The following is a 20,528-nucleotide window of genomic DNA, read 5'->3' on the forward strand; positions in this document are numbered from 1 at the left end:
ACACTGTGTCGAGCGTAAATGGCCTATCATAGCATAGGCAGCACAACGGCTATGAACGAGCATTAGAAAAGAAAACCATCAACTAGTCAATCGTCCGCGCGAGTATACGTTGTCATCATTACACAAAAACATGAATGTGTCATTTGTATCTGCTAGGGGTGTAACGGTACGTGTTTTGTATTGAACCGTTTCGGTACGGGGCTTTTGGTTCGGTACGGGGGTGTACCGAACGAGTTTCTAAGCTAAAGCTAACTTTAGCTGCTAAAGTGTTAACAAGCTGCTTCGCTCCTTCTGCGGCTGCCTCTGTCTCAGCACGCAGCATTGTCCCACCCACACAACCATCTGATTGGTACACACAAAGCGTTATACAAAGCGTTATCAGCCAATCAGCAGTGCGTATTCAAAACGTTACCAGCCAATCAGCAGTGTGTATTCATAGCGCATGTAGTCAGCGCTTCAGCGTGGAGCAGATAGGTGTTTAGCAGGTGAGCATCAGGCAGCGGACTCTCCCCAAATGATAATAAACACCTCCCAGTCAACTACTAGTAACATCACTATGAGCTAGGGATGGGCGATACCACACTTTTAGGATTCGATACGATACCGATACTTTATCTTGCCTTTTCATCGATATCGATACCATTAATTTCTTATTGGCAATTTTTGTCAGTCAAAAATATTATTACTATTGTTATTATTTAAGACAAATCACAAGACAAATACAGACCATTTATACCACATTTATTATGGTCAATATATAATAAAAGTAAAATTAAAATAAATAACAAATATGAAAAATAAATTAAATATTATATATAATAATAATTATATATAATAATAATTAGATATTAGGGCTTTCCAATTAACTGTCAAATCCGAATCGCAAGAAGCTGCAGTTATTTTTTAAAGTTTGTGATATAATTAGCAATTAATGAAATATGAAATAGGTTAATGTTTTCGAAATGTAAGAAATGATGTTACAGATTAAAACCAAAATCACATTCAATCATATATTTCAAGATTTTCTTGGAAAAAAATAAAACTAATGCAAAGATGAAGAATCTCCAAATGTTATCCCTTTCTTATCTTGTTTTAAATACTCAAGCAATTTTCAACTAACAGTAAATTCCCCTGTGTGGAAATTATTTGAATTTAGGATAATCATTTAAACAAAAATATTCAGTAAACATTACTAAAAAAACAAAAAAACAATGCCTGTTTTAAGTCAACAATTGGACAACACTGGATATGCCTGGCTGCATCGCTGTCGGCTGCTGTGTGTGTGTGTTGCACGTTGACCACGCTCATTCGCTGTCTCCTGTGACGTGACTGGGCCAGCTCTATACTCTGCCAGGTACAGGGCTGTCCCCAGCACATAGGAAAGTTAAGTAAGTCATCAAAAACATCTGAAAGTGATGCTTGCACCCCCCACACGCCGTTTTTTGGTTTATATCGATACTTTTTTCAGAAAAGTGATGCCAAATGAGTAGCGTGTGAGTATCAATATATCGATACCACAGGATCGATACGCACATCCCTACTATGAGCCCGTTGACCTTCTAGGAATATAAACTGGAGCTCAGCTCACTCGCAGTCCTGGCTTGAGGTGAAGGCTACCGGTAATTAGCTCTCAGTTCCAGCCACATCGACCCCTTCTGAGCGCTTATTTTCAGCTGCTGGGAATATTGTAAACAAGAAAAGAACCAGAGCATGTAGACATGCTAACCTTTCTTCATTACAACTGTTAGTCACTCACTGGAATGAGTAGAATTGGTTATTGTGTACTGTGTTGGACTGGATGTTTATTTTGCACATTTTAAAAGCAATACTTAATGTTTACAGTGCTCCAGAATATTTAGATTGGCACTTTTTTGTATTGGATGTTTATCTTTATTTTTGCACATTTTAAAGCAAAATAAGCAATACTTTTACTTTTGAAATGCTTATACTATTGCAGAATATTACGATTTGCACTGGATGTTTACTTTTATATTTGCACATTAAAAAGCAAATAAGCTACTTTTAATTTTGTTAAATGTTAAAAGTTTTAAATGTTTACATTGTTACAGAATATTTTGTCATGTTGTTGTCAATGTTGACTGAGTGGCCATACTTTTTTTTTTTTGTAAATAAAAGCAATGCCTTTTGAAAAAACTGGCCTACATTTATTTTTTCATCTTCATTTTGAATAAAAAAAATAATCGGTAAAAGGAAAAATAATCTATAGATGAATCGAAAAAATAATCTATAGATTAACCGATTAATCGAAAAAAATAATCTATAGATTAATCGATAGAAAAATAATCGTTAGCTGCAGCCTTAGATTGTACTGTGCTTCAACATGGGAGTATTATTATGGTGTGTGTATAAGGTAAGACATTATCTGCCGTTTTGTTTCGCAATATTATGCAAAATAAACTTTTCTTACCTTCTGGTCCCTGCTGATCTGTATTTGGGATCTGCATGAGTCCTGAAAATTTGCGTGGGTCCGCCTTTGTAGTCCGACAAGCTTCTTCTTTTTCTCTATTTTCTTGTTATGTGACATTCATCCTCCGCTGTTGCCATTTCTAATATAAAGTAGTGTAAAGTTCTTACTTATAACTGTCAGTAAACTCGCCATGAAAGCACTAAAACATACCGGTGTAGTGAGGTTACATTATTCACCCAAGGAACTTTAGTTATTAGAGAGTTCCGATCGGACGTGTTTTTCACGGGACACATTTCGGGCGTTGTTGTTGCACTAGTGAGCCACGGATGAGGAGATGCTGCTCCGTTATTGATTGAAGTAAAGTGTGAATGTTATTAAAACAGTTAGCTCCATCTTTTGACACTTCTTCCACTCCCGTCCTTGCACGCTACACCGCTACAACAAAGATGACGGGGAGAAGACGCTGTCGAAGGTGAGACACGTAAATAAGACTGTCAGAAAGTGACGAAGATGATGTGTAAAACATCATCTATGCAACATTTTGAGCAAAGAACCTCCATTACATGTTATGTAGACCAGTGTTTTTCAAACTTTGAGCCAAGGCACATTTTTTGCATAAAAAAAATACAGAGGCACACCACCAGCAGAAAAGGTTAAAAAATGAAACTCCACCAGGTTGTCGTGCCTTATTTTGAGTTTGTTGTTGTTTCCTGTGTGTAGTGCTTTAGTTCCTGTCTTGCGCTGTTAATTTGGTGACCCTTCCTGTTTTGTTGGTGTTCTCCTGTAGCAGTTTCACGCCTTCCTTTTAGTTCTACTGCCCGCACCTGCTTTGTATTCGCAATCAAGACTATTTAAGTTGTGCGTACGCTATCCTTCTTTGTGGGGACACTGTTGATTGTCACGTCATGTACAGATGTGCTTTGTGACGCCGTTTTTGCTCTACATGCTGTAAGTTTTTGCTGTCGTCCAGCATTCCGTTTTTGTTGACTTTGTAGCCAGTTAAGTTTTACTTTTGTTTTACATACCCATCCCTAATGCCTGGTTCACACCAACGGCGCTTGCCGCGCTTTCAAGCGGCGAGCAAAGCGCCGTCATTTTTGTCAATTTTTCCAAGAATATCCCGATCTCTGAAGTAATGTTATGCTTTGATACACTCTGATACGCTCTGATACGAATTAGTTGCCGCTTTCTTACCGTTCCTCACGCTTTGATCCCTCTTTCCATCCATCCATCCATTTTCTACCGCTTATCCCTTATGGGGTCGCGGGGGGTGCTGGAGCCTATCTCAGCTACAATTGATACGCTTTAAATCACGTTTTGATAAGTTTTATTACGCTTTATGGAACTTTATTACGCTTTGATGCGATCCTGACGCTTTAAATCAGGCTCTGACACGATTATCAAGCTCTGTTGTGCATTGTTACAACAAAAATAAGAAAAAAATGTGAAAAACTCAGTATACTGTTTTTCCACCCATTTTTTATATTCATTTATTTTTTTCAATTTCTCTTTTTTTTCCGTTATGTTTTATATCTTAATTTCTTTTATTTTTGTCATCTTAATAAATATCTATCTTTCATGCTAGTTGAAAATAAAAAAAGGCATTTGTTTTATCCACCCATTTTTTATATTCATTTATTTGTTCAATTTCTCTTTTTTTTCCGTTATATTATGTTTTATATCTTCATTTCTTTTATTTTTGTCATCTTAATAAATATCTATCTTTCATGCTAGTTGAAAATAAAAAAAGGCATTTGTTTTATACACCCATTTTTTATATTCATTTATTTTTTCAATTTCTCTTTTTTTTCCGTTATATTATGTTTTATATCTTAATTTCTTTTATTTTTGTCATCTTAATAAATATCTATCTTTCATGCTAGTTGAAAATAAAAAAAGGCATTTTTTTATCCACCCATTTTTTATATTCATTTATTTTTTCAATCTCTTTTTTTTCCGTTATATTATGTTTTAAATCTTCATTTCTTTTATTTTTGTCATCTTAATAAATATCTATCTTTCATGCTAGTTGAAAATAAAAAAAAAGGCATTTGTTTTATCCACCCATTTTTTATATTCATTTATTTTTTCAATTTCTCTTTTTTTTCGTTATATTATGTTTTATATCTTCATTTATTTTATTTTTGTCATCTTAATAAATATCTATCTTTCATGCTATTTGAAAAAAAAAGGCATTTGTTTTATCCACCCATTTTTTATATTCATTCATTTTTTCAATTTCTCTTTTTTTTCCGTTATGTTTTATATCTTCATTTCTTTTATTTTTGTCATCTTAACCCTCCTATTGACCTCGATTTTTGCCTACACCATCGTTCCTCAGGGGTCACATAGACCCCAGAGATGTAAAGCTCTATAAGTTGTTGTGTGTGGGAGTAAGACACATGATCCAATTGACTTTTTTGTGCTCCCAAGTCTTCTGAACACAGAGAAGTCAACTCTGAGTCGATCTGACCATCATACACTGAATTATTGTTGTTTGAATACCGTTTGGTGTCAAATTTGACCGTTTTTTATTGATTTTTTGGCACACTACGCCCCCCCCCCCCCAGATAACCTCCCAGTGGTAAACCACTTATTTGTGCTCCTAGGTCCCCTGAACACAAAGAAACAAATTGTGAGTCAATCCAACCATCTTAGACCGAGTTATCGCAGTTTGAATACTGTTAGGCGGCCATCATTGAATGTGACCGAATTGTATTAATTGTATGGTGTTGTTGTTGTTGTTGTTTTTTGCCATTTAGATTGCACTTAGTCAGGCTTCTACCCTAAGACCAGCTATAGCTCTTAGGGTCATGGAAGCACGCAAACCCCCTGACCACGATAAGGTGGCAATCCTCCAGGGGGAAGTTTTTTATAACTTTTTTTTTTTTTTCAACAACAACAAATATCTGACCGTTGGCCATTTGGAGTGTCCATTTGAAAATAACAATATTCGTCTCACTCTCCAAGAAAGGGTCAAGCACAAACCCTCTGACCAGGATAAGGTGGCAATCCTCAATGGGGGAAGTTTTTTTATTACTCTTTATATTTTGTATTTTTTTTTTTTTTGTTTTGTTTTTTTTCAACAACAACAAATATCTGACCATTGGCCGGCCATTTGGAGTGTCCATATTTGAAGAAAAAAATAACAAGACAGTAGGCTATTTACCAAAAATATTGTCTTATTTCAAAAAAACTAAAATACTATAAAAGTCTGCCACTCCTATTTTTTCACAGACTGCAAAAAGTAGCCTAGAGTCTACCTCTCTCAAGAAATGTAAAACAAATGAAAAATGGCAATATTCATCCCCCACTCTCCAAGAAAGGGTAAAGCACTACTGGGCACATGATCCACAACGGATGTGCTCCTTGCAGATGTATTTGCCACATCCCCCACATGTATTAGTTGTCTTGTTATCGTTCCTAGTGGAACAGATCTGGCACCTGCCTCGTTTTTGCCCTCTGGCCACTGGAGGATTGGAGGTGTGTGCCTCCCTCTGAACATCCTCCACTATCACCACAGCAGCCGCTGAGGCTCTTGGTAGGACAACTCTTCGTGCAATTTGGGGTTGCACCAGCGCGTACCCCAGCTGTTCCAGGAACAGCCTCCTCCGGTACAGCTTTTCGCTGTTCCAGCCTTCACTGATCTCCCTCCAAAGCACAAAAGCGTTGTAGGCACTCACATCGATGATGTTGAAGAATACAACAAGGGGCCATCGTGCAGTCATGCGTCGGCAGCTGTACGTGCCTGTGACTTTATCCAGGTTGTCAACACCACCCTTTGTGGCATTGTAGTCCAACACCATTTGTGGCTTCTTGTCCTCCCTGGTGCTGAGCTGGGCATCCTTGTGCATCGTACTCATGAGCACAACGTTCTTCCCTTTCTTGGGGCAATACGAAACAGCTGTGGCGTTCTCAGTGAAGGCAAACACTGAGGATGTAGCCTGTCTGTTCTTGATTGCAACAAGCTCAGAGGGAAGCTCTGGCTTGTTCTTGCGGACTGTCCCCAGCATGGTGACTTTCCGCTTTGCGAGTTCTTCACCAAGGGCATAGGAGGTGAAGAAGTTGTCGCACGTTATATTGTGCCCCTCCAGTCCCTCAGCCATGTCCAGGACAACCCTCATGCCCTGATTTTTTTCAGGTGCTTCCCCAGGGGCTTTGCCGGTGTAGACCTGCATATTCCAGGCATAGCTCGACTGGGCATCACATGCTGCCCATATTTTAATGCCGTATTTGGCTGGTTTACTCGGGATGTACTGTCTAAATGGACAGCGGCCACGAAACGCCACCAGACATTCATCCACAGTCACATGGGGGCCTGGGTTGTAAAGCAATGGCAGTTGCTGAACCCACTTGTCCCATACATCCCGGATAGCTGCCAGCTTGTCATGTTCTCTCCGGCCCTGTCTTTTCTCTCTGTCATCGAACCGTAGGACACGAGACATAATATGGAATTTCTTCAGAGACATGGTGGCTGGGAAGATGACCCTTCCAGTCTCTTTATTCCACAGGCTTTCTGCTGCCTCGCCTTTGGACTTGTACACGCCCCCCAAAATGAGCAACCCGATGTATGCCTGCAAGTCAATTGCATCGATCGGCTTCCAACTGTCCCCAAACACACGACTCCCCTCTAAATTGGTCATCAAGAGTACATGGTTCTCAATTGATGGTGTCATGAGGAGCTCAAATGCAGATTTTATGTCTTGGACACGGCTAATCGCATATCGGGTTGGGCCTGGAACCATTTTGATGACATTACCAGCGCTAAGTCTACCCTGCCGTTGACGTGGGGCAGGGGACCACGACAACTTTCCATTTTTGGACAGGAAAATGTCTGCTGGTGTTCCAGTGTTGACAGGAACTTCAGCATCAAGGGTCTCATCCTCATCAGAGGACGATGCCCCATAATCAGGGTCTTCCACAACATTGTCTTCGATTTCAGACACATTTTCCTCTATGTCTACCTCTTCACTAAAAACCTGATCCAAAACCTCCTGGACAGAGAACGTCTTGTGGTTTGGCATCATCAAACTCAAAACAAAAGAGAGAGAGAGAGAGAGTATATCACAAACAGCAGCAGAGAAATGGTTTAGAAGGCAAACTCGAAACAAGAGAGAGAGAGAGAGAGTATATCACAAACAGCAGCAGAGACAGCAGCAGAGAAATGGTTTAGAAGGCTGCTATGCGAGTGCTTTTATATGTTTGCTCCTCCCCCCTCCCCTCCTCACACGGCGCGGGAACGGAATGTTTGAACTGTTCCGACATCCCGCCATTCCGACAGAGTATAAATTATAAATTTATTTTCAAGACCATTTATCTCAGTGGTTTCTGCATCAATTACTAATAAAGATCTACTCACTGCTTTTTTCTGTGTTCAGGGGACTTAGGAGCACAAATAAATGGTTTCCTACTGGGATGTTCGAGGTAGAAAAACGCTAAAATGGCCACCAAACGCTACTCAAACCACACTAGTTCAGCATGTAATAGTCAGATAAACTCACAGTGATTGTTCCATTTCATTTCTTGTGTGACACTTATATGGAAAACTGAGTTTATATGTATTTGTACGTTCAGAAATTACGAAAATCACTTTTGGTCACATTCAAGACCAAGCCTAACAGTATTCAAACTGCAATAACTCGGTCTATGATGGTTGGATTGACTCACTATTTGTTTCTTTGTGTTCAGGGGACTTAGGAGCACACATAAGTAATTTCCCACTGGGGGGTATTTGGTGGGGGGGGGGGTGCAATGTGCCGAAATATCTATGGAAAACTGTCAAAATGGCTGCCAAACGATATTAAACCAACAATAATTCAGTGTATGATGGTCAGATCAACTCACAATTGAATTCTCTGTGTTCAGATCACTTGGGAGCACAAAAAAGTCAATTGGATCATGTGTCTCACTCTAACACACAAAGACTTATAGTGCTTTCCAATCCTGGGGTCTATATGACCCCTGAGGAACGATGGCGTGGTCAAAATGTGTACAGAGAAATGAGAAACAATCATGCAGTTGATTTTATATTTTTCTGTGTCTCCCTGATGGATTAGGAAAAGTCATGAAATATTAGGAAGAAAAACTAATGACAACCATCTTTTTAGAGACTCTCAAAATGCCTTGGGGTCACATTGACCCCAAGGACAATAGGAGGGTTAATAAATATCTATCTTTCATTTCTTATGCTAGTTGAAAATAATTAAAGGCATTTCTTTTATAAAACGTAACATATTCTCTTTATTATTAACATTTTCATACAGAAAAATGATAGACAGTAATGTCAAACTGCAACATCAAACAGCAGAAGTACAGAAACAAAGATCATCGTATAAAAAAGGCAATGATGCAAAAAAGAATGGATTTGTAATCCTGTGTTGGTTTTACAAAAGTTTCAATGTCACTAGTCAATATCACAGTCACTTCCTATTTGTAGTTGTAGACTGGGGTCCGCGCTTTGAACCAAGATCTGTTAAACATTCCTATGCTTTGAGTCAAGTTTTGCTGAGCTTTGTCAGGCTTTCATACGCTCTCTGCGTTTTATTCCATTCTTGACAGAGCGCAGAATTTTTTTAAACCTTTTAAACATTTTTGGCGAACTTGCCGCATGTCCCGCTTCACTACAAGCTTTCCCACCATCCATTACGACCCTCACGCTTTAATCAGGCTTTGTTACGCTTTAACGCCGCTTTGCATGCCGCTTTAAAGCGCCGTTGGTGTGAACCTAGCATAAGCTTCAGTGCCTTTTCCTAGCGGGACTTGCCTTTTGTTCATTTTTGGTTGAAGCGTTACATACCTTTTTACCTGCACGCTGTCTCCCGCTGTGCTCTGCGTATTGGGATCACGACAAACCATCCTCGACGCGTTCCGACTTCCACAAAGCAATGAACTACCTGCTGCCCCCTACTGATATGGAGTATTACATGGTCACCCTGCCAAGCTCTACACAGCACAGGCACTAGACAACGGCACATTATTATAATTATTAATTTGCAAAAAATATTTTTTTGGACCAATTAGGTGAAGTTGCATAATTTCCCACGGCACACCAGACAATATCTGCACAGTGGTTGAAAATCTCTGATGTAGACCACAAGGAAGTATTTTACATTTACAAAAAAATAAATGATATGGCTAATTTAACACGCCCTATAATCCGTTGCGCCTTTTGTATGAAAATAGACCCACTCATCGGCAGTGTGCCTTTTAATCCGGTGCGCCCTATGGTCCAGAAAATATGGTACTTGCATTATTATGTATTATTACATCAGTGGTTAATTTGGCGTCAAAAAAAAGTGGTTTAATCGGCAGTAATTTGTAGGCCAGTATATCATCCAGGCCTAACTTACATCTCTACTATTTAGTCACAATGTGTTAGAAAACATACTAGCAGCGAGGTGTGCTCCAGTTCCTTCTTTGCCATTCACCCTATGAACTGAATCTGCAAACATCAAAAAGTGGAGCTTTGAATCAGACTAGACTTTTGGGGTACAGAAAAAAAAAAGGCATTTTTTTGTGCATGGGATTATAGAAATGGTGATTTGTCTTGGAAGTGTGAAAACTTGCAGCACTTCCAAGCAGCCAGGAGGAAAAGAGACGGACGGGATCTGCAGCAGCTTGCCTTGCCAAACAAACATTGTCTGTGGCTGCATGACAAATCTTGCTCATTTGCAATTCCAAGCAAGTTCACAAATGAATGGCTGCGTTCTGTCTGGGATCTCTGCTCCAGAAACATCAAATGTTTAAGTGGGAGGAACATGGAGAAATACTGATTTACCTCGTTGTGTGAATGCTCCAAACATTCACACACATGCTTTTCTACACCAAAATTCCTCTATTATTCAACTTCTTCTTCTTCTCCAGAATTTGGCGCGCTCTACCTTCCACATTTTCCACCCAATTCAAACCGTTCCAACTTCAAACTGTTCAGCCTGTTCGGGAATCGCAGGCTTTCCATTGACAAAATCCAAAAATTCCCAGATTTCCCAGAATTGCAGGTTTTCCGGGACATTTTTCCCCATTCAAAATGAATTGGCCATTTTTCTTACTTCCACCATTTCCTCATACCGTGTTTCCTTGAATAGCCGCAGGGGCGCTAATTAATTTAAAACCTCCTGTCACTCCGGCGTTTACCGGAAGCCTGCGGGATAGCCATGCATGCGCTAATTATTTTAAAACCTTTTCTCACTCCGGCGTTTACCAAAAGGAATGCGGTAAATTTAGGCGTGCGCTTTGAGTGTGATGTAAGCATACCATCATGAAAAGCACATTTTTTAAAAAAAGCGTTATGGTCTTACCTGTACTTATAAATGGAGTCCATTTGCAGCTCCTTCTGACCAAAAGCATCAATAACTTGTTTATAGAAGTCTTCCTTATTTTCTTTCTTCCGTTTTAAAAGTCTCTCTGTCTCGATGGAGATATTCCTTTAATTATTACCTCCTGCTTCCATTGAAAGTCCAGTTTAGAAAACTGTTTTATTTTAGATACCGGTATGTAATCCTCCATGTTAAAAGTTCAGGCGAGAGGAAAAAAAAGAGACGATCTGTTGCTGCGTGTTGTCACTTCTTCTGCATTACCGGAAGTCGCAAGGAGGATCACTAGCGCCCTCTACCACCAGGAGGCGGGAGTCATTTAATGACTCATACCGTATTTGACACACGCAGCTACGGTATATTAATAAAACATAGCTGCTTACTGTTCTTTTTAGCATACCGTACCGGTATTCAATAGCTTGGACCTTAAATCCTACTGAATAGCTCTTTATCTTTTTTCCTTTGTGCGATTGCAAACTACTGAAAGCAGCTTCCTCCATTTTGAAAATGAGGACAGGTAAATCGTCACTCGTGACGTAACAAGTTTGACCCGGCGGAAGTTCTAGCCATATGCTAAATATTTTGCGAAACGAGTTTGACCCGGCGAAAATTATAGACATGCGATAATAAAATTAATATTTTGCGAAACGAATTTGATCCGGCGTTAATAATGAACCTGCGATAAGGCCAAGCATGCGTTAATTATTTTGAGAAACCAGTTTGACCCGGCAGTAATTCTAGACGTGCGAATACTATATTCCCTGCGCCAATTCAAGGAAATACGGTATTTCAACCTGCTCAAACCATTCCACCTTCAACATATTCCATCATCCTGGAAATTCAAGCTACTCTTTTTCCAAGTTCCAAAAAATTCCAGGATTTTCCAGAATTCCTGGCCCTCCTTCCACATTTTTCAACCCACTTCAACCGTTCCACCGCCAAAACATTCCTCTTAATCAGGACAAAAACCAAAATTGTTTTTTGAACTGGGAAAATTGTAGATTTTCACAAAATTCCAGGAATTCCGTAATACCATTTCTCAATTCAACATGTTACTACTTCAACATTTCTCAAATGATTAAAAAAAATGTCAACTCCAACCATTTCAACTCATTCAGATCAGTCAAGTTATTTACCATTTTCCAAAAAATTCCAGCGTTTCCCAAAATTCCCATTTTAAATCAATGGGACATTCTTCAAAGTTCCACAACTCCCACATTTTTCATCTGATTCAAACTGTTCCAACTTCGAAATATTCAACCCGTTTGGCCATTTTTCAAACGTCCACCATTTCAACCTATTCAAACCATTCCACCTTCAACATATTCCATCATCCTGGAAATTCAAACTACTCTTTTTCCACGTTCAAAAAAGATTCCAGGATTTTCCCGAATTCCTGGTTTTCCAAAGCCCTATTTCCACCCTTTTTTCTGGCGACTACTCCTCCCACATTTTTCAACCCATTTCAACCGTTCCACCGTCAAAACATTCTTCTTAATCAGGACAAAAACCAAAATTGTTTTTTGAACTGGGAAAATTGTAGATTTTCACAAAATTCCAGGAATTCCGTAATACCATTTCTCAATTCAGCATGTTACTACTTCAACATTTCTCAAATGATTAAAAAAAATGTCAACTCCAACCATTTCAACTCATTCAGATCAGTCAAGTTATTTACCATTTTCCAAAAAATTCCAGCGTTTCCCAAAATTCCCCATTTTTTGGGAAATTCCCATTTTAAATCAATGGGACATTCTTCAAAGTTCCACAACTCCCACATTTTTCATCTGATTCAAACTGTTCCAACTTCAAAATATTCAACCTGTTTGGCCATTTTTCAAACTTCCACCATTTCCACATATTTCAACCTATTCAAACCATTCCACCTTCAACATATTCCATCATCCTGGAAATTCAAACTACTCTTTTTCCACGTTCCAAAAAATTCCAGGATTTTCCAGAATTCCTGGCCCTCCTCCCACATTTTTCAACCCACTTCAACCGTTCCACCGTCAAAACATTCCTCTTAATCAGGACAAAAAACAAAATTGTTTTTTGAACTGGGAAAATTGTAGATTTTCACAAAATTCCAGGAATTCCGTAATACCATTTCTCAATTCAACATGTTACTACTTCAACATTTCTCAAATGGTTAAAAAAAATGTCAACTCCAACCATTTCAACTCATTCAGGTCAGTCAAGTTATTTACCATTTTCCAAAAAATTCCAGCGTTTCCCAAAATTCCCATTTTAAATCAATGGGACATTCTTCAAAGTTCCACAACCCCCACATTTTTCATCTGATTCAAACTGTTCCAACTTCAAAATATTCAACCTGTTTGGCCATTTTTCAAACTTCCACCATTTCCACATATTTCAACCTATTCAAACCATTCCACCTTCAACATATTCCATCATCCTGGAAATTCAAACTACTCTTTTTCCACGTTCCAAAAAATTCCAGGATTTTCCAGAATTCCTGGCCCTCCTTCCACATTTTTCAACCCACTTCAACCGTTCCACCGTCAAAACATTCCTCTTAATCAGGACAAAAAACAAAATTGTTTTTTGAACTGGGAAAATTGTAGATTTTCACAAAATTCCAGGAATTCCGTAATACCATTTCTCAATTCAACATGTTACTACTTCAACATTTCTCAAATGATTAAAAAAAATGTCAACTCCAACCATTTCAACTCATTCAGATCAGTCAAGTTATTTACCATTTTCCAAAAAATTCCAGCGTTTCCCGAAATTCCCCATTTTTTGGGAAATTCCCATTTTAAATCAATGGGACATTCTTCAAAGTTCCACAACTCCCACATTTTTCATCTGATTCAAACTGTTCCAACTTCAAAATATTCAACCTGTTTGGCCATTTTTCAAACTTCCACCATTTCCACATATTTCAACCTATTCAAACCATTCCACCTTCAACATATTCCATCATCCTGGAAATTCAAACTACTCTTTTTCCACGTTCCAAAAAATTCCAGGATTTTCCAGAATTCCTGGCCCTCCTCCCACATTTTTCAACCCACTTCAACCGTTCCACCGTCAAAACATTCCTCTTAATCAGGACAAAAACCAAAATTGTTTTTTGAACTGGGAAAATTGTAGATTTTCACAAAATTCCAGGAATTCCGTAATACCATTTCCCAATTCAACATGTTACTACTTCAACATTTCTCAAATGGTTAAAAAAAATGTCAACTCCAACCATTTCAACTCATTCAGATCAGTCAAGTTATTTACCATTTTCCAAAAAATTCCAGCGTTTCCCAAAATTCCCATTTTAAATCAATGGGACATTCTTCAAAGTTCCACAACTCCAACATTTTTCATCTGATTCAAACTGTTCCAACTTCAAAATATTCAACCTGTTTGGCCATTTTTCAAACTTCCACCATTTCCACATATTTCAACCTATTCAAACCATTCCACCTTCAACATATTCCATCATCCTGGAACTTCAAACTACTGTTTTTCCACGTTCCAAAAAATTCCAGGATTTTCCAGAATTCCTGGCCCTCCTCCCACATTTTTCAACCCACTTCAACCGTTCCACCGTCAAAACATTCCTCTTAATCAGGACAAAAAACAAAATTGTTTTTTGAACTGGGAAAATTGTAGATTTTCACAAAATTCCAGGAATTCCGTAATACCATTTCTCAATTCAACATGTTACTACTTCAACATTTCTCAAATGATTAAAAAAAATGTCAACTCCAACCATTTCAACTCATTCAGATCAGTCAAGTTATTTACCATTTTCCAAAAAATTCCAGCGTTTCCCAAAATTCCCATTTTAAATCAATGGGACATTCTTCAAAGTTCCACAACTCCCACATTTTTCATCTGATTCAAACTGTTCCAACTTCAAAATATTCAACCTGTTTGGCCATTTTTCAAACTTCCACCATTTCCACATATTTCAACCTATTCAAACCATTCCACCTTCAACATATTCCATCATCCTGGAAATTCAAACTACTCTTTTTCCACGTTCCAAAAAATTCCAGGATTTTCCAGAATTCCTGGCCCTCCTTCCACATTTTTCAACCCACTTCAACCGTTCCACTGTCAAAACATTCCTCTTAATCAAGACAAAAACCAAAATTTTTTTTTGAACTGGGAAAATTGTAGATTTTCACAAAATTCCAGGAATTCCGTAATACCATTTCTCAATTTAACATGTTACTACTTCAACATTTCTCAAATGGTTAAAAAAAAATGTCAACTCCAACCATTTCAACTCATTCAGGTCAGTCAAGTTATTTACCATTTTCCAAAAAATTCCAGCGTTTCCCAAAATTCCCATTTTAAATCAATGGGACATTCTTCAAAGTTCCACAACTCCCACATTTTTCATCAGATTCAAACTGTTCCAACTTCAAAATATTCAACCTGTTTGGCCATTTTTCAAACTTCCCCCATTTCCACATATTTCAACCTATTCAAACCATTCCACCTTCAACATATTCCATCATCCTGGAAATTCAAGCTACTCTTTTTCCACGTTCAAAAAAAATCCCAGGATTTTCCAAAGCCCTATTTCCACCCTTTTTTCTGGCGACTACTCCTCCCACATTTTTCAACCCATTTCAACCGTTCCACCGTCTAAACGTTCTTCTTAATTAAAATCAATCAATCAATTCCTTTATTGTCATTGTCATAATAACACTTAAGTCATACATGTCAACGAGAATTAGGACAAAAAACCAAGTTGTTTGGACACCCCTGGATTAGATGTCCATCCGTCACACTGCTAATGAAAACAAAATAAAACATATCCTCAAAAAAATGGATTTGAGCTCCCTTTGAAGACGTTGTGTGTTTTATGTGTGGGCCCTCTCTGCAGGTAGGGTGCAAGGTGTTGCACTTCTTCCACATGTACATGCTGGGATGCAATTACTTCTGGATGCTGTGTGAAGGAATCTACCTGCACACGCTCATCGTGGTGGCCGTGTTTGCAGAGGAGCAGCATCTGCACTGGTACTACCTCCTGGGCTGGGGTGAGTCACCCTTATCTTTCTCACACTGTGTTACCATCATGCTGCTCTTTTACTTACTTGCGAAAAGTTGCTCACCTACTCTAGGGGTAGGCCATGTGGCCTAAAATCTATATCGCAATATACATTGTGGCCTCTTGCGATAATGATATACAGTATATTAATTTATTATACATTATTTGGCAAACAGGTTACAAAGGCTCCTAATTTGCGGTAACATATTGTGTCATTTCTGGTTGTATTATTGTTATCTGGTTATTTTTTGTTGTAAATACTCAACACTTGCTTACCTTATTAGTTTTGAGCAATATTACACATTTGAGTATTCATCCAGTACCAAGTAGTTACATTGAATGATTAGATTTTTGATCACAATCAGACAAAAACACAGGATGGCGGTGTGACAATGTCAATTAAATGTTCCAATTATTTTCTTATTCCCTTTTAGTACATACAATTTCAGCAAAAATAAAGTCAATAGTGGAAAATAACTAAAACAAGCAAACACTACTGTAGGCTCCAATTTAAAATTGTTGGCTTTTGCAATTAAAGTCCTCCTGTGTCTAGGGACTTATTTCCTAGATTTTGTAAACAATAAAATGTCAAAAAAAAATGTGTGAGAATGAAAAAAAATGTAATCTCTGTAATATCGATCATATAAAGATAACATACTTAGCATTGTTACTGTCAATATTTGTACCTATCCCTCTACATATATACACACATACATACATACATAATAATAATAATAATACTAAATAATACTTTATTACTAATAATAATAAAGTACTATCTATACTGTATAGATGCATGTATACATATATACATGCTGTATATATATGCATGTATACATATATACATGCTGTATATATATGCATGTATACATATATACATGCTGTATATATATGCATGTATACATACTGTATATATATATATATATATATATATATATATATATATATATGTATACATGCTGTATATATATGCATGTATACATATATACATGCTGTATATATATGCATGTATACATACTGTATATATATATATATATATATATATATATATATATATATGTATGTATATATATATATATATATGCATGTATACATATATACATACTGTATATATACATGCATGTATACATATATACATACTGTATACATGCATACATGCTGTATATATATGCATATATACATGCTGTATATATATGCATATATACATGCTGTATATATATGCATGTATACATACTGTATATATATGCATGTATACATATATACATACATATATACATACTGTATATACATGCATGTATACATATATACATACTGCATACATGCATGTATACATATATACATACTGCATACATGCATGTATAAATATATACATGCATGTATACATACATACATACTGTATACATACATACTATGAACATATATACATACTGTATACATACATACTGTATACATATATACATACATACTGTATACATACATACTGTATACATATATACATACTGTATACATACATACTGTATACATATATACATACTGTATACATACATACTGTATACATGCATGTATACATACACAAATACAGATCTACATATATATTTATATATATATTTTTTTTTCTCGTCTTTCTCTTGTCCCCACAATTTCCCCCTCCTGCCTTGTTTTTTTTTTTCTTCTTCTTCTTCTTCTTTCTATGCCCTCCTGCGCCAAACACTAAATATATCCAAACATTTAATAATGTCAAGTACAAATAAGGCAAAAAGAGAAGTATCCCATACTTCTCTTTTGTAAATTAAAGTAAATATGTGCAGCAGATATGGGCATCTACATCAACTATATGATTTGCCTATGACTGTACAGGACCTATTAAAAAAAAAAAAGAAAATGTATTATATATATATATATATATATATATATATATATATATATATATATATATATATATATATATATATATATATATATATATACACAAACATACATACATACATACACAAACACACACGTACATACACAAAAGTATATACACACATACATACTGTGTATACAAACCCCGTTTCCATATGAGTTGGGAAATTGTGTTAGATGTAAATATAAACGGAATACAATGATTTGCAAATCCTTTTCAACCCATATTCAGTTGAATGCACTACAAAGACAACATATTTGATGTTCAAACTCATAAACTTTTTTTTTTTTTTGCAAATAATAATTAACTTAGAATTTCATGGCTGCAACACGTGCCAAAGTAGTTGGGAAAGGGCATGTTCACCACTGTGTTACATGGCCTTTCCTTTTAACAACACTCAGTAAAGGTTTGGGAACTGAGGAGACACATTTTTGAAGTGGAATTCTTTCCCATTCTTGCTTGATGTACAGCTTAAGTTGTTCAACAGTCCGGGGGTCTCCCTTGTGCTATTTTAGGCTTCACACATTTTCAATGGGAGACAGGTCTGGACTACAGGCAGGCCAGTCTAGTACCCGCACTCTTTTACTATGAAGCCACGTTGATGTAACACGTGGCTTGGCATTGTCTTGCTGAAATAAGCAGGGGCGTCCATGGCAACTTTGCTTGGATGTGTACTTTCAGCATTAATGGCGCCTTCACAGATGTGTAAGTTACCCATGTCTTGGGCACTAATACACCCCCATACCATCACACATGCTGCCTTTTACACTTTGCGCCTAGAACAATCCGGATGGTTCTTTTCCTCTTTGGTCCGGAGGACACGACGTCCACAGTTTCCAAAAACAATTTGAAATGCGGACTCGTCAGACCACAGAACACTTTTCCACTTTGTATCAGTCCATCTTGGATGAGCTCAGGCCCAGCGAAGCCGGCGGCGTTTCTGGGTGTTGTTGATAAACGGTTTTCGCCTTGCATAGGAGAGTTTTAACTTGCACTTACAGATGTAGCGACCAACTGTAGTTACTGACAGTGGGTTTCTGAAGTGTTCCTGAGCCCATGTGGTGATATCCTTTACACACTGATGTGGCTTGTTGATGCAGTACCGCCTGAGGGATGGAAGGTCACGGGCTTAGCTGCTCACGTGCAGTGATTTCTCCAGATTGTCTGAACCCTTTGATGATATTACGGAGCGTAGATGGTGAAATCCCTAAATTCCTTGCAATAGCTGCTTGAGAAAGGTTGTTCTTAAACTGTTCAACAATTTGCTCAGGCATTTGTTGACAAAGTGGTGACCCTCGCCTCATCCTTGTTTGTGAATGACTGAGCATTTCATGGAATCTACTTTTATTGCCAATCATGGCACCCACCTGTTCCCAATTTCCCTGCACATCTGTGGGATGTTCCAAATAAGTGTTTGATGAGCATTCCTCCACTTTATCAGTATTTATTGCCACCTTTCCCAACTTCTTTGGCACGTGTTGCTGCCATCAAATTCTAAAGTTAATGATTATTTGCAACAAAAAAAATGTTTATCAGTTAGAACATCAAATATGTTGTCTTTGTAGCATATTCAACTGAATATGGCTTGAAAAGCATTTGCAAATCATTGTATTCCGTTTATATTTACTTCTAACACAATTTCCCAACTCATATGGAAACGGGGTTTGTACATAAATACATATATACACATTTATCCACACACACACACATGTACACACTTATCCACACACACATATGTACACATTTATCCACACACACACGCGCACCTGCACACTTTGTGACTACCAGACTCTACTTGGACAAACTGCCCGAAATGTTTCAGGGATTTTAATTCATAGTTAAAACTTTCCATCAAACTAATAATGGACAATTATCTATTTTGAACTATTTGGTGCTGGCTGTTCTCAAGGTATTACGTTTTTAGGGTATCTTTTTTTTTTTTTGTCAGATGGTAAATTGTAGTTTGACTAAAAAATGTACGTCATTTGTGTTGAACATCAGCACAGACTCTTTCCAATCCAAAACTACCGACTTAACCTTTCCAACTAATAGGCAGCTGGCAAATAAAAAGGCTCACACTGTAATTTGCTGGAATGAGGGAAAACAAATCCATCTTTAGGCTCTAAAAGGATTTTTATAGAGGGAGTCAAATTAGAAAATTGTTGTTGTCCGTGTTTAATAATAGAATGAGATTCAAAATGTTCCACTGAACACAGGATTCTTATTTCCTGCGCATGTCAAGAAGTATGAAAAGTACTTCTGCTTCATTTTGCATAGATGATGTACAGCAGGGGTCACCAACGCGGTGCCCGCGGGCACCAGGTAGCCCGTAAGGACCAGATGAGTAGCCCGCTGGCCTGTTCTAAAAATAGGTAAAATAGCAGCACTTACCAGTGAGCTGCCTCTATTTTTTAAATTGTATTTATTTACTAGCAAGCTGGTCTCGCTTTGCCTGACATTTTTAATTCTAAGAGAGACAAAACTCAAATAGAATTTGAAAATCCAAGAAAATATTTTAAAGACTTGGTCTTCACTTGTTTAAATAAATTCATTATTTTTTTTTACTTTGCTTCTTATAACTTTCAGAAAGACAATTTTAGAGAAAAAATACAACCTTAAAAATGATTTTAGGATTTTTAAACACATATACCTTTTTACCTTTTAAATTCCTTCCTGTTCTTTCCTGGCAATTTAAATCAATGTTCAAGTATTTTTTTTTTTTTATTGTAAAGAATAATAAATACATTTTAATTTAATTCTTCATTTTAGCTTCTGTTTTTTCGACGAAGAATATTTGTGAAATATTTCTTCAAACTTATTATGGTTAAAATTCAATCTAGAAAATCTGTAGAATCA

The 20,528-nt window shown here is 37.2% G+C and overlaps 2 protein-coding genes across 2 annotated transcripts in view; one reads left to right on the forward strand and one right to left on the reverse strand.

Annotated features, from left to right (window-relative positions):
- Window positions 1–20,528, forward strand: part of calcr (calcitonin receptor) — a 134,335-nt gene that overhangs the window by 100,041 nt on the left and 13,766 nt on the right. The window contains exon 19 of the mRNA XM_062030389.1: window positions 15,602–15,755. Within this exon, the coding sequence (XP_061886373.1) occupies window positions 15,602–15,755 (154 nt within the window). The remainder of the gene's footprint in view (window positions 1–15,601; window positions 15,756–20,528) is intronic.
- On the reverse strand, window positions 5,638–7,645 carry LOC133635934 (piggyBac transposable element-derived protein 4-like). Its single transcript, XM_062029405.1, has one exon. It carries the CDS (start codon window positions 7,453–7,455, stop codon window positions 5,764–5,766), a length of 1,692 nt encoding a protein of 563 aa, XP_061885389.1. The 5' UTR covers window positions 7,456–7,645; the 3' UTR covers window positions 5,638–5,763.

The sequence above is a fragment of the Entelurus aequoreus genome, linkage group LG20 (genome assembly GCF_033978785.1).
Source record: "Entelurus aequoreus isolate RoL-2023_Sb linkage group LG20, RoL_Eaeq_v1.1, whole genome shotgun sequence".
Classification (NCBI taxonomy): domain Eukaryota; kingdom Metazoa; phylum Chordata; class Actinopteri; order Syngnathiformes; family Syngnathidae; genus Entelurus; species Entelurus aequoreus.

Excerpts from the sequence above, each read along its gene's own strand:
- LOC133635934 (XM_062029405.1), bottom strand. The coding sequence starts at position 7,455 with ATGATGCCAAACCACAAGACGTTCTCTGTCCAGGAGGTTTTGGATCAG.